The sequence below is a fragment of the Dreissena polymorpha genome, chromosome 1 (assembly GCF_020536995.1).
Source record: "Dreissena polymorpha isolate Duluth1 chromosome 1, UMN_Dpol_1.0, whole genome shotgun sequence".
NCBI lineage: Eukaryota > Metazoa > Mollusca > Bivalvia > Myida > Dreissenidae > Dreissena > Dreissena polymorpha.
Window position 1 is genome coordinate 67,085,260 of NC_068355.1, and position 15,498 is coordinate 67,100,757.

Here is a 15,498-nt window from a genome sequence, read left to right on the forward strand (position 1 = left end):
GTTTATCGTTTGGCTTCCGTTCTTCAACGGCGTGATCTCGCAGCCTTTTCAGGCGTATAATACTGTATGTACAAGCTGTATACCACAACAGTGTACGTATAATTATTGTATACCCCAAGCCAGTTATTCTAAATTAGCACTTTCATATATTTATTCAGTATAAGTCATTTTTACAGTTTGATGATGTTTTCGTACACGTGACGTTACGTACCAAACTTTTTGAACATTTGTTCTAGTATTATTACTTTTATGTAATGAAAACTCTTTTTGATAGTATAAATTAATGTCACTGATATTAAGGGTTAAACGTTAGAATAATTGTGTGAATGTGAATCTGATTGATATCTTATACCATTGTGTTTCAGTCTAAACCTGTGAATAGTATCATGAATGGTGCGAATACAGAGTGAAAATATTCCTGGTTGTACTATTCCTGGTTGTATTATGCCTTTGAGGCAGAAAAGTTTAGAACTGTTCACGTACAATTTGTACAAGGAAGATGAACTGTGTATCCCTACACGAAGTAAATAATCTGATGACCAGATGACAGTGGTACATGTACTTGATGTAATTTCAGTTAAATGACTTTCAGAGTTAGAACATTAACGTGGAAAGCCATGGGTTCTTACGAAGAGAAGGTAACCAAGTTTGAATCTCAGCTTGAAAAACATTGGAAGGTCATCTCAGATAGTATTGAAGAAAATGGAAACATTGACGAGTTAGACGAAATTCAAATTAAGTCGTTGAAGACTCAAATTGTGACAGATTTTAGAGAAGTTGATAGGATTGCCACAGAATTTCGAAGATTTCTTGAAAACACAAGAACGAAAGAAAGCATTGATAAAGATCGTGAAATTGCAGACAAATTAATTAGTTACCGTCAAATAACCAATGACTTTTTACGGTCTCTCAATCAGTCAGACGCTAAATCGTCTAGTTCGAGAACATCAAGTCAAGCCAGACTTAGAGCTGCTAAAGCACGTGTGGCCTTCGCGGAAGAACAAGCTTATTTAGAGAAAAAGAGAGCAGATGTCGAAAGACAAAAAGCAGAGCTGGAAATAGATTTGAAACTTCTGCAACAAAAAAGGGAGGCTGCACTCACAGAGGCAGAGTGCGAAAGTGTTAATGAAATTCCTGAACTTCCTGAAACTACAAAGAAACAACTAACTGCGGAATTCATTAACAATTTACCAGATAATGTTAACGTTGTGAATGAAACTGCAAGTGATAAAACAAAATTTCTGCTAAAAAAGGACTTGCTCTATTCAAGAATAACTTCATTCAATGACCAACCTGAAAACTACAATTCATGGAGACAGACTTTTAAAGCAGTCATGAGTGAAATTAGTGCCTCGCCGAGTGAGGAAATCGATATGTTGATAAAGTGGCTGGGTCCAACCAGTAAAAGACAAGCACTTTCCCTAAAATCAGCATATATCACTGATCCAGTAGAAGGACTTAACAAGGTTTGGACAAGACTAGATGAAAGGTTTGGCTCTCCCGAAAGTGTCTACCATGCTACCATGAAAAGACTGTCAGCTTTTCCCAAGATACCACCAAGGAATCCAACATTACTTTACGATCTGTCGGATCTGTTGTCCGAGATAGAGGGACTCAAAACCAACCCCAAGTTTTCCACAATATTATCATATTTTGATGCAGCGATAGGTATCAACCCCATAGTGTGTAAACTTCCGCACAACATTCAGGAGAAGTGGACCGCAGCAGCAACAAGGTACAAAGAAGTCAACGATGTTGCTTTCCCTCCCTTCAGTGAATTCTCGAAATTCATTCGACAACAGAGTAAGATAAGAAATGACCCAAGTTTCCATTACGAGACCGAGAGTCCGACGTTTGCGAATAGGTCTACTGCCGTAAACTCATGTCGTCACGAGAAACCACCAGTAACAGTCAAGAAGACATCGGTTCCTGAAAACAAGTGTCCCATACACAGAACACCACACACACTACAAGAGTGCAGAGTGTTTCAGGAAATGCCATACGAAAGTAGAAGAAAGTTGCTCAGTGAAAAAAGGTTGTGTTTCAAGTGTTATAGTAGTCAACATGTGGCCAAAGAATGTGGCAAAGATCTTTCTCATAGTGTCTATCAGAGTGATATTAAGAGGAATTCAGGAGCATCAGGGTACGACAAGAATCCAAGAGTCACCCCTCAACCTTCAGTATTCCAAGGCGGGGAGCAGAAGCCAACAGTGTCTGCTTCATGTACAGAGATAGAAATCTGTGAATCACAGTTTTGTTCAAAATCATGTTCAAAAATTGTTCTTGCAAATGTGTACTCTGAAAACAATTCTGATCATATGACAAGATGTTATTGTATTATTGATGAGCAAAGCAATAGATCTTTGATCAAACCAGAGCTCTTCTCATTGTTAGGCATTACTGGTGACAATTATGAATATGTGCTTAAAACATGTGGAGGTAGCAAAGTTGTTAGTGGCCGCAGGGCTAGCAATGTTGTTGTTGAATCACTTGATGGTAGTTGTTCCTATACTTTGCCAACTCTTATAGAGTGTTCTGACATACCAAATGATAAAAATGAGATTTGCACACCAGACAATGCTAGATGTCATGATCATTTGAAAAACATTGCTGATTATTTGCCAGATTTTGATGCTCAGACTGATGTATTGTTGTTGTTAGGTCGAGATGTAATAGAAGCACACCATGTGTTCGATCAAGTGCTTGGCCCTCCGGGTGCACCTTTTGCTCAGCGCTTAGGTTTGGGATGGGTAGTTGTTGGTGAATTATGTCTAGGTCAAATGCATGTACCAACTGTTGTAAATGTAAACAAGACATATGTACTTGATGATGGCAGAACCTCATTATTTCAGCCTTGTTGTGATCATGTTTTGTCCGTGAAAGATCCGTTGTTCATTCGAACCCCTTCAGATGACAAGGTTTCCCTATCGATTGATGATCGAGAGTTTCTTAGTTGCATGGATGAGAAAGTCCATAAGAATTCTGATGGTAGTTGGGTTGCGCCTTTGCCTTTACGTTCAGACCGACCTCGGTTACCCAATAACAAGACTCAGGCTGTAAGAAGGACAGAATCTCTTCTCAAAGGTCTAGAGAAGGATCCTGGTAAGAAAACTCACTTTTTTGAGTTCATGGATAAGTTGTTTAAGAACAAACATGCTGAGTTAGCCCCTGATTTAGGTCCAAATGAAGAATGTTGGTATTTGCCATTATTTGGGGTGTATCACCCAAAGAAACCCAGTCAAGTTAGGGTTGTATTTGACTCGTCGGCCAAGTTTGAGGGTATTTCTCTCAATTCTGTGCTTTTACAAGGCCAAGACTTTACAAATAGTTTGCTTGGGGTCCTGCTCAGGTTTAGGAAAGATAAGATAGCTATTGTAGCTGATATAGAGCAGATGTTCTATTCATTCAGTGTAGAAGAGAGTCATAGAAATCTGATTAGATTCTTTTGGTTCCTGGACAATGATCCATCAAAAGAGTTAGTTGAATACCGTATGTGTAAGCATGTGTTCGGAAACAGTCCGTCACCAGCAATTGCCACGTACTGTCTTAGGAAGTCTGTTGAGGAGTCTGATAGTGAGGTCAAATCGTTTGTTAACAGAGACTTCTATGTCGATGATGGGTTGTCATCGCAGCCAACAGTAGAGAAAGCAGTTGATCTAGTTCAAAGAACTCAAAAATTTTTGAGTGCTAGTAAGTTGCGTTTGCACAAGATCGCTTCAAATAGTCCAGAAGTTCTGAAACAGTTTCCCAATGATGACTTAGCTAAAGGTTTAAAAGATGTAGACCTTGATTGTGGTGAATTACCAATTCAGCGTAGCTTAGGAATTGTGTGGAGCATAGAAAATGATCGTTTCATGTTCAAAGTAGACATGTCAGCTCAAGCTGTCACAAAGAGAGGTATTCTGTCAACAATTAACAGTTTGTTCGATCCGCTAGGATTTCTAGCCCCCGTAGTGCTTGAAGGAAGATTGATCCTTCGAGAATTAGTATCTACTAAGGTAGATTGGGATGAAACTATTCCCCAGGACATTGCTAGGAAATGGGAAAACTGGATTAGTAAAGTAGCTAAGGTTACGTCTCTTGACATTCGTAGGAGTTACTTTGAGGGCTCAATAAGTGAGATGTCTGGACTTGAGTTGCATGTGTTTGCAGATGCTTCAGTTAGTGCAATTTCGGCAGTGGTGTATGTACTAGGGAATGCCTCAAACGGGGATAGACAAATAGGTTTCGTGTTGGGCAAAAGTAAATTGGCCCCAGAGCATGGTCACAGTGTCCCTAGGTTAGAGCTGTGTGCAGCAGTGTTAGCCTGTCAATTGTACCAATGTGTGTCGGAGCAGCTTGCCGTCAGTTTAACCAAGGTAGTGTTTTACACAGATAGTAGGGTGGTGCTCGGCTACATATGTAACAAAACAAGACGATTCTATCAGTATGTCAGTAATCGTGTTCTAAAGATTTTGCATGTTAGCAGTCCAAATCAATGGAACCATGTTCCCACCGAGTTAAACCCAGCAGACATAGGGAGTAGAGGAGCCAGTGTTGAACAGCTAAAGCAGAGTTCATGGTTAGTAGGACCAAATTTCCTTCTAGAGGAATGTCTGTCAAATCCTGAGCATTATCCTCTTATGGAACCAGATTGCGATAAGGAAATTCGTCCTGAAGTGGTAGTCAGGTCAACCAAAGTTGTTGTAGGGCAGTCGCTTGCTAGAAAAGTTAGTAAGTTCTCTACCTTTGATACGTTAGTTAGAGCCCTGTCGACTCTCAGACACATAGCAGTTTCTTACCACAAGAACCTGCCTTGTAAAGGTTGGCACCTTTGTCCTGCAGCTAAGGATGTGCAGTTAAGGAATGAGGTCAAACTGTCATTGTACCGTGATGTCCAACTTGAATTTTACAGTAAAGAGGTTGAATGTCTCTCAGTTGGTAAAGCCCTACCTAGAGATAGTACCATTTTGTCTCTAGATCCAAAGCTTGGTTCTGATGGATTATTGCATGTTGGTGGTCGTCTGAGTAGAAGCAAGTTACCTTTGCTAGAGAAAAACCCAATAGTCCTACCTGGTAAACATGCCCTGTCTAGACTTTTGGTAGAACATCACCATAATTTGGTTCATCACCAAGGTAGAACATTTACTGAAGGTGCAGTCAGATCTGCAGGACTTTGGATCACTGGGGGTAAACGTCTCGTGTCATCAGTCATTCAGAAATGTGTAGTATGTAGACGACTAAGAGGACGTTTTGAATGTCAGAAAATGTCTGACTTACCTGAGGATAGGGTAGAGGAAGCATCACCCTTTAGCTATGTAGGTGTTGATGTTTTTGGCCCTTGGGAGGTGGTAGCTAGGCGGACCAGGGGTGGACATGCAGCTTCCAAGAGATGGGCTGTTCTGTTCACGTGTTTGGTTTTAAGGGCTGTCCATATTGAGGTTTTAGAGGATTTATCTTCTTCAGCCTTTACAAATGCTCTCCGTAGGTTTGTTTCGGTCCGAGGCAAGGTCAAAATGTATCGCTCGGATCGTGGCACTAACTTTGTTGGGGCCATTGATAACATTCAAGTTACAGCCATTAATGTAGAGGATGAAAGTGTAAAGGGATATCTTAAGAAGTCTGGTTCAGTCTGGGTATTCAACAGCCCTCATAGTTCACATATGGGAGGGGTCTGGGAACGGATGATAGGTGTTGCACGTCGGATCTTAGAAGCAATGTTACTTGGAGTGAAGAGCTTGTCTCATGATGTACTTGTGACCTTGATGGCTGAAGTGTCAGCTATCATCAATTCGCGCCCTATAGTGCCAGTCTCAAATGACCCTGAGGTCCCTGATGTGTTAAGCCCTTCCGCTCTTCTCACTCAAAAGTTGGAGTGTGATCAAGTGTCCCTTAGTAACATGGATGTTAAAGATTTGTACAGAAGTCAATGGCAGCAAGTGCAGTATCTTGCTAATCAGTTTTGGGTCCGTTGGAGAAAAGAATATCTCCAGTCCTTGCAAGGTCGTAGGATATGGCATGAAGATCATGATCCTCTTAGGGTGGGCGATGTCGTACTTCTACGAGATGCAGAAGTTGCTCGAAACTTTTGGCCTATGGCCAGAGTAACGAGAACATTTCCAAGTCAAGATGGTTGTGTCCGCAAAGTGGAGGTCTGTGTTGCTAAAGACAAACAGAAGGTCTTTTATACTAGACCAGTTGTTGAGCTGGTGCTGCTTGTTAGTGCAGGCTCCAGTTAAGCATCAAGTTATGAAAAAGTGTAACATTTACTGACAGTATGGTTATATTGAGGTGTATTGAACTACTGGATAAGGTATATCCATATAAGATGTTAGCATTTAAATTGTTAGGATATTACATAAGATTACATGTGTAATGCTGTATTTTTTGTAAGTCTAGAGTGTATGTATGTACTATGTTCTTAAACTGATAATTGTGTATGTAAGAATGCAGAATATTCATTCATGAAAGTGTTATTTTGAGAAATAACAGGCGGGGAGTGTGAGGTTTACCGCATTAAGTTTAGTGGCGTGTAACCTTGTTTGTTGTGTCAATTCGATTCGGCATAACTTTAGTTTATCGTTTGGCTTCCGTTCTTCAACGGCGTGATCTCGCAGCCTTTTCAGGCGTATAATACTGTATGTACAAGCTGTATACCACAACAGTGTACGTATAATTATTGTATACCCCAAGCCAGTTATTCTAAATTAGCACTTTCATATATTTATTCAGTATAAGTCATTTTTACAGTTTGATGATGTTTTCGTACACGTGACGTTACGTACCAAGCTTTTTGAACATTTGTTCTAGTATTATTACTTTTATGTAATGAAAACTCTTTTTGATAGTATAAATTAATGTCACTGATATTAAGGGTTAAACGTTAGAATAATTGTGTGAATGTGAATCTGATTGATATCTTATACCATTGTGTTTCAGTCTAAACCTGTGAATAGTATCATGAATGGTGCGAATACAGAGTGAAAATATTCCTGGTTGTACTATTCCTGGTTGTATTATGCCTTTGAGGCAGAAAAGGCTTGGGGCATTATTTTGTATTTGCTGCATTTTATGAAATTCTTCTTTAATGTATCATTTTCTTGCCTATTGTGTGTTATTATAACATATTTGCAGAGCTCCAGATAAGGGTCGTATTTTCGTAATAACGAATGATTTTTCAAGTCCGTTACGTATTTATTTTAAAATCTTGTCGTACCATTAAGAATTACAAAATCAAGTTACGAATATTATTTTTACATCGGTTCGTATCGATTTTTATTGAGTTCTTTTCGCATATTAAAGATCTTTGCGGTGCTTATATAGAATGGTTATCGGGTTTGTTTGCCGCAATTTTTTCCAATGAAAGCGGCGTATACAGTCTATCTGTCAAAAAACTATGGCGGCGCCCAGAGAGCGTCCTTAAAAAAACTGCAAAGCGTCCAAAAACACGCTTTTAACATATTGTACGCAAAGTGAGCCGAAGTTAAATGTTTAGAAAGAAATTATAGAAATGATCTTATACGATGTTGTATGTTCAGTTTCCGACACAATCGGAAAAGCTAAACAAAAACGCGACACGACGGGTCCAAACTTAAACACAAAAAACATTGAACGAGTGGAAGGGACAAGTCCCGTGGCTAATCGTTGAAAAGATTGAAGGGGAGACCTGTTTTAATTGTGAAATATGTAAAAATTCATCTAAGGCATGCAATCTAAGCACAGTTTGGGCATATGAAGGTATTTGAAAAATAAAATTGTATAATACTGATAAGACACTGTTGAACTCGTATAAATAAAGTTGCTAGTATGTTTATTTTGATTTTTTTGCATGAAAATAACCATCATTATTTATTTTAAGGTAAATTATTTTCCAAAACGTAGTAGTAACGTTAAGAATAAAATTTCAGAGTTAAGAATTCTTTTTGAAAATCCGGTAGTAATTTAAGAATTTCACAAAACCTTATCTGGAGCTCTGTATTTGTATCAATATATTACAATTTAACACATATAAAAATTGTATAATCTCTCTTTAAATAGTTCTGTTTTGAATAATTTTCAAAATTTCTGAATCAAAATCTTAATCATTTAAAAAAGGTTTTGCTAGTTTAATACTCTTTTAAATGTTATTGCTTTTTAAAAAGGGGGCAGACCAAAACGGTCACAAGTAAGATTGGCCGCAGTGTGTATAAAACCGACACCAGTTACATGCTTTTTGCTTTTGCAAGTGTTTAAAATAGATGGAACACTAGGATAACAAAATTTACTATGTATTTTGTTCCGCTGCACTGTAAGCATTATGTGTTTTCATTAAGTTCTGGTATAAATCACACATGAACTAAGAATAATTTGACATTCAACACATTGAAGAAATAAAGATACATTAATATTGAATGCTTTTTTGAAATTCTAAGCATGAAATTTATTTTTTTACTTATATTTATATTTTAAGGTTGAGGAAGAAAGTTACACAACAGAGGCATCTGCAATCCTGCAAGAAAACGAAGATAGCCGGGATAGTGATTGCTATGAAAACACTTCCCTGAACTCCTGTTTTGTGTCAGAGCATGTGTCAGTTCAAATGCATGACTATATAACTAGTTCTGTGAAGGAAACATGTACTGTGACACAGACTCTACCAAAGCTTATACAAACTGATTGGATCATGTGTGACATGGCTACACAGACAGATCTCACCTTATCATTGTTCCAAAAACTGACATGTGACACATCTTCACAGACTGATATGAATAACTGTAGTATTGAAAAAAACATTGGGATTCAGTGCAACAAACCGGAATTGGTAGCTGAAGACATTGTAAGTGACAACATGTGTATGTTTTACACCGGCTTGCCAAACAAAGCAGCTTTCGATGCAATATTTAGCGAACTGGACGATGCAGAGGAAAGAACCAACCGATCAGGAAATGGGGAGAACAAGGGACGGCCTAGAACACTTCGACTGGTGGATGAATTTTTGCTAGTTCTGATGCGCTTGAGACTTGGTTTGCTTTTAGAAGACTTGGCCTACAGATTCCGCATTTCAAAAGCAACCTGCAGTAACATTAATAAGCAGTGAATCATGTATCTAAGTGTGAAATTGGCATCAATGATACCATGGATATCTAGAAGATTTATAAGAGAGAATATGCCAGCTAAATTTAAGAAGTACCCAAACTATAGAGTAATAATAGACTGTACAGAATTTTACACGCAAAATCCACAATCATTGGCTGCCAAAACATTACTGTACTCACACTACAAATCACACATGACATGGAAGGCCTTAATAGGAATTAGTCCCACTGGTGTGATAACATTTGTATCAGATTTGTGGAGTGGTGGTATAAGTGACAAACAAATCACTATTAAAAGTGGTCTGCTGGAACTCTGTGAGGCTGGAGATGCAGTTATGGCGGACAAAGGATTCTTAATATCGGACTTGACAACCCCAAGGGGGCTACACCTAATAATTCCACCCATGAAATTTCAGCGCTTTAATCGCCGACAGGTGGAAGAAACAAGAAGAATTGCCAATCTTCTAATAGATGTGGAACGTGCCATGGAAAGATTAAAGAATTTCCGCATACTTCAAGGTGTTATGCCGATTACAATGCCTAGACAAGCATCGCATATACTCAACATATGTGCTGCCTTGTCAAATGTTCACCCTCCCTTGATACAGGATCACTAAATGAGAAATTCTGTAATGGCATGTGTAAAAATCTGCATTCAATGACTTAAATGCTTTGACACAGTTAAAAAGTTCATAAACACTTGTTTTACTATTGCAACTTTTTTAATTCTTTGATTTAGTTCTTAATGAAGGGATGTTTCAAGGGATTAAATTCTGAATTGTGTGAAAACTTTAAGGACCATATCAACAGTGTAACAGCAAGTAGTCAAAAACGAACACAATTAATAAAAATCAAGGAACAACACTCAATTAAATCTTATCGAGTTTTTTTAAAATGTATTACTTACAGAAAATAAAATACAGTTTCTAGCTGTTGATATCCCCTTAAGACAATAAAACAATGATTATTCAAAATAATTGGTTGTAAAATCATAAGTTTTATCAAATTTAAAAAAATGAATTAACCCTTTACCACTTTAATAGATACATATTTTGACGAATTTGTATTCCCTTAGAAAGTTACATTTAATTAACCCTTTCAGTGCGGGAACCGAATTTTGAAGGCCTTTGCAAACAGTTTGGATCCAGATGAGACGCCACAGACTTGGCGTCTCATCTGGATCCAAACTGTTTGCTATTCTGATAGTATTCTTTAAAAAAACAATCGAAGAAAATGCTAATTTTAGAAATTCAGCAGACAACATTTTAGCAGACGAAAAATTTCCCAGCATGCAAAGGGTTAAAGACCTTTCTTACTAGATTCAAGTTTTCAAGTCTTCATTTTCAACCATTAGATACTGATGAGCAGCAAACAGCATAAAACCTGAACAGACTGCGAGTTACTCGCAGGCTGTTCTGGTATTTTGCTGTTTGCACATAGCGATTTTATCTTCGCTTCTGAGTGGAAATGGGTTAAAGAAGTATTCTAATTGTGCTTCTGATATTTCGCAACATTTTATTGTGTGTTTGAATATTTAACGCGCTATATTTGTTTTGTTAATTTATTTGTTGTTGCTTGCATTGATAATGAATAAAGATACAAGTACCATTCTTTGGATATTTTGTGATTAGGCTCTAACAAAAAGTTATGTGTTTCATGCAATTTAAGATATCTGTGCTAAGCTGGGATTTTTGTTATGAGTTTAACTTAAATTATTATAAGTGCTTTTATGGAATGCTACATTTCAAGACTAAACCTTGCAAAACCTGCGTGTAACACATACTTTTTTTTATTTGGCCATCTGTGTATGCTATCAGGTTAAAACCTTATGATATTAAGATGAATGTTGTATCACGCAAGATAAAAGCACACATAAGGACATACCAACTTTTATTTCCAGCATTTAAAAACAAAATCTAAACAACAACACATTATGTGTTGAAAACATACATAGAAATCAGAATATATTTAATAAATGGACCTCAATATATTCAAATGACATATGAAGAATGAATGATCAATTGTCTTATTTACTGTCTTTTATCAAATTCAACTCTTAGTGTCACAAGCAATATGAATTCAATGAATGAATCAATCCATTCACAGTTTGAATATTCACATTATTGGTCGAAGAATCCATTCACACAAGTTCCTTTCCGCGTTTAATACGCTCCGTAAAGAATTCTGGAACAACATAGTGTTCGTAAAACAAATTCAACTTTGATGACATTTCTTTTCAGAAACTAGCATCAAAGGGAATTCTTTCAACACAATGTCCTTTCAATGTCCAAACAAAGAAGTCACACCAATGTCGTCCAGTCAATGCCATCTGACCTTGGATTTGGTAATAGAAAGAATGTGTCTTTTTTAATGAAATCTTTCCTTTGTGCACAGAACAACAAAAGGATTTGTCTTGACAGGCCTCATAAACAGAAGCATTCCTATGTTTGTATGGACATTTAATTTCCAAAACACCACACCTGTCCTGGCATTTCTCACAACAGTCCACAACACCATCAGGACTTGTCCCTAAATGTGGGTGATCTACATTAATAACAAGTCCAGATCCAAAAACCTTCAATCCAGGATGTGATGTCTGAATGATATTCTGGTAAACTTGACGTGCTGCTGCTTCATGGTTTCTCCCCCACCTTGTAGCTGCAGTATCAAATGAAGAATAGTTCATGATGTTCTTTATGATACTATCAGGTTTTGTATCCACTCTCTTCTTGCATACAGTCCCAAACATAGAACTTGTAATGCGCCATATCCTAGCTTCCATCCATGTGTCGTTCTTGCTTTGACCTTTTGTCATTTTTTCTATTCGTACGCAGTCCTCGCTTGTTATATGTAATGATGACATATGGTTTCGGAACACTTCTTTACAGACTGGGTTCTCTATGCTTACACTGTCATGATACATATATGGAACTGTATGCAAATTTGGAAGTTTTAAATCCTCTGCTTGTTGCACAATTTCTTTTCCAGTCTCCATACTTAGCAGCAATGCTGCATTCGGGGCACAGCTCTTAAATTTAAGACATAGCAAATGAAGATTCAGCGGTTTTACACAGTCCATTGTACATGTATTCAGTTGTTGCTTGTGTTTGGGTTCACGTTCAGTAGTCTTTTCTTCATATTTAATTTTTTTGAAAGGAATGTTTTGCGACTTCTGAGGACTGAGTTTTCGTTTCCGAGGCCTATTCCACTTACATGGTTTTGAGGTTGATGCTCCTGTTCCATCTTTCCATTTATCTGTAATGTCAACTAATGCATATAGCAGCGCTGCCACATGGTTGCACGATTCGCCCTCTCTGAAATAAAATTAAACATAATATTTATTATCAATTTCTTACTTTTCTCTAACTCTTGTCAATTGAAAAAATTAAATCATCACATGTAAACGTCAGTGGCCAGATAGTTGCATTTAAAACAATATATCTCAGGTTATATTAAAGTTTCAAATAAATATAGTTCGCATCTACATGTACATGTATGTTGTAAGTTGTTTCATAAAACTTTTAACTGTTTAAAGCAATGTGTAACAAAGATATATTTTATGCAAACTACATGGGTATATATATATGTTTTCGAATCTTAATGGTTTTTACATGAATCTGATAGTCTAACTCTTACTCTATCCTAGTTCTTACCCAGCAGTGCAGTTGCAGCCAGCAGCATGAACCATTCCTGACATCTTAGCCAGACAGACCCAAGCATCGTAATCTTTTTTCTTATTGTCTGTTGGAAGGTATGGTATAACCTTTGCTCGGACACAGCAATGTGAACACTCTGGGGTAATCTGGTGGTATCGTACACTGTGCACATGTCTGTCTTCGTAAAACACAGCCGCTTTCAATTGACGCTTGGCATTCCTATTTTCCTTGTCATGAGTCCTTGATTTGCTTAATACCAAATAGTTATACAAGTCCTCTTTACAAAAATTTGGAACTTTATCTAAATTCTCATCCCAGCATTCTTTTATATCAGACGGTGTGGGTAATTTCTCTCCGAGCGGCGTTGTAAATAATTGACATTGACGAATATCATGATCTACGTTGTCCGAGATTTCAATCTCTTTTAGCGTCCTCTTTCCTAATTTCAAGAGCCCCCTGGCTCTTTTGATCAATTCAGGTTGATTTCCTGATACATTTTCGCCTCGATCTTTCAGTTATAATCGTAATTCACGCACTGATAACCGTTCAAAAACTATGTCACACTCTACTTCATTGTTTGTCGCCATCTTGGAATTCTTTGCTAACCGGAAGTTGAATCAATTTAAGAACGACAACTCATCAGGGGAGGCTAATCACTTATTGAACTGGGCAATATCATAGCAACACGCTAACCACCTGTGGTTTGAACCTAGGTAAATATAATATTGACAGCTTGAAAACACTTAGAATCAATTTAAAAGGATTTGGGACCATTAAATCAAATACACCAATTTCCCAATTTCAGCGTTTCACGACTCGATTTTTCCCAATTTTCAGGTTTTCACGGCTAAATTTTTTTCAATTGGACCGGTACGGGTATTGGACAAAAAAATCGCTGAATCTTCACATCCATTTCTTGACAGAAAGGCCCAGGATACTTGCCACCATTCATTCTTGTTGTCTGAAATAACACAAAACTTATTTTTACAAACTATCAACAACAAATCAACACATAAATATCACTTTCTTTAGATGTCCGAAATTTAACATATCCGAAATATAGTATATCGAGTGACAAACCTACTTTCATTTAAGAAATTGTTGGTATTGTAATTAAAATAAATCGTTCCCAGAACATTATAATAATGAAACTGTTGAACATGTTCATGTGAATGGATCACAATTAGACTTTTTTTGAACCAATATTTACAATAATTGCAAACGAATTACTTTTCTCATAATTTAATCCATGTCTGTTTTAATAATTCATAATAAAACACTTACCCTTCTCTAGAAGTATTCGGCTTTTTTATGGTTGTCGCAAATTTCAATTAATCTGGATTATTTGGTGTGTTTTTTTATCATTTTTGCATAGTACCGCGACGCAATTTTGTTTGGATAATAGTGAGGTTGATCGGCCGCGCGTAAACAAATATACACTGGTTTTAACATTTTAATCGATTCACGTTTGTAATCAATTGAAACGACACCATTTAAACGATTTATAAACAAAAATTGCAAAATCGCAATGAAAAACCGTGAAACGAAACTTAGCACAAAAAGTCTGTTTTCTTGTAAAAAATCGCGTCCATGTTACATTTGTGAATTGTGGGTGTCTTAATGTCAAAATATACGTCCACGGGCAGTTTCAAAGAAGAAAAAAAAGCCCTGTAATTTTGCGCATTGGTGATATATATGTATGTGATACGTTTGTGTATATTTATGCCAGAAAATTGTTTGTTGCTAGTTTTATTGATTAAAGAACCACCCAGATTCCAGGCGGGAGACTTGACGTAAACATGCCGTAACCAGTTGCAACACCCAGCGTCCCGGAGGGTCAATAGCTGGGAGTTTTAATATTGTAACTACACATACCGAACAAGAACTATCCAAAAAGTATTATCCGAATATTATAACATTGGATAGTATATTCGAATCATGTACCTCTACTGTATTGTGATCGTTTCCGTGAGCCTGCATATTATTAGATGGATTACTCGAATTTCCAGATGCCATCCTCTGTTATTATAACATTATGGTCCTCCAATCAACCTATTTTATAACTTTTGTTTGCTGTTGCTAGTTTTTTTCAAGTTTTTTCAAGTTGTGTACTTGTGCCAAATACGGATCAGTGTAACATTCGGCGCCGAAATTAAACGTTTTAGCTTAAAGCGTCCCACAACAAGGTTAGTTTAAACATATTTATTGGTTTAGAACGATACATTATAAAAGTCATGTGCACATCAAGACATAATTTAACCAATCATGGATAAGAAGACTAGCATCTTCAATGTTTATTTTAGTTTTCCTCCATGCTTGAGTTACAAGAAACAAGAAATATCTTTAAAAAAAGATATACGGCGTTGATTGTGGTCGATGTTTATGAACGATCAAAAGTTATCTCTATGAGATAAAAAGTAGCGGATGCCTTTTTTCTGCGCAGTTGTTAGCTACATCATAAGCAAATCAATTACGGGGTGTTGCGCCAGATTTCGTGGCTTATTTTGCTTTATGTGATATTATTACTCAGATATCTATATTTACAGAATAGAAAAACACAAGAAACATGAAAATAAACGAGTGCATATAGGTCAGCCGGCAATACTCGAATCTTATTTAATTGCATAATTATAGTATAGCGAATTATTGTGGTCATGCTTAATAAACTGGTCTAAATGGATAAATATTTCTAATTAATTTTATCAAAATTGGTCCTTATCATGCAAATTTTGAAACCATATTAAAAATCGATGATTGACATACCACAATAATATCGCCGAATATCTTTA

At 36.9% G+C, this 15,498-nt stretch overlaps 1 protein-coding gene across 1 annotated transcript in view; it reads right to left on the reverse strand.

The window, feature by feature from the left end:
• LOC127833527 (E3 ubiquitin-protein ligase TRIM37-like) overlaps nucleotides 1-14,816 on the reverse strand; it is a 35,925-nt gene extending 21,109 nt beyond the window's left edge. Inside the window, exon 1 of the mRNA XM_052358828.1 lies at nucleotides 14,654-14,816. Coding sequence (XP_052214788.1) covers nucleotides 14,654-14,725 — 72 coding nt within the window. The 5' untranslated portion in view covers nucleotides 14,726-14,816. The remainder of the gene's footprint in view (nucleotides 1-14,653) is intronic.
• Nucleotides 14,817-15,498: the final 682 nt, after the last annotated feature.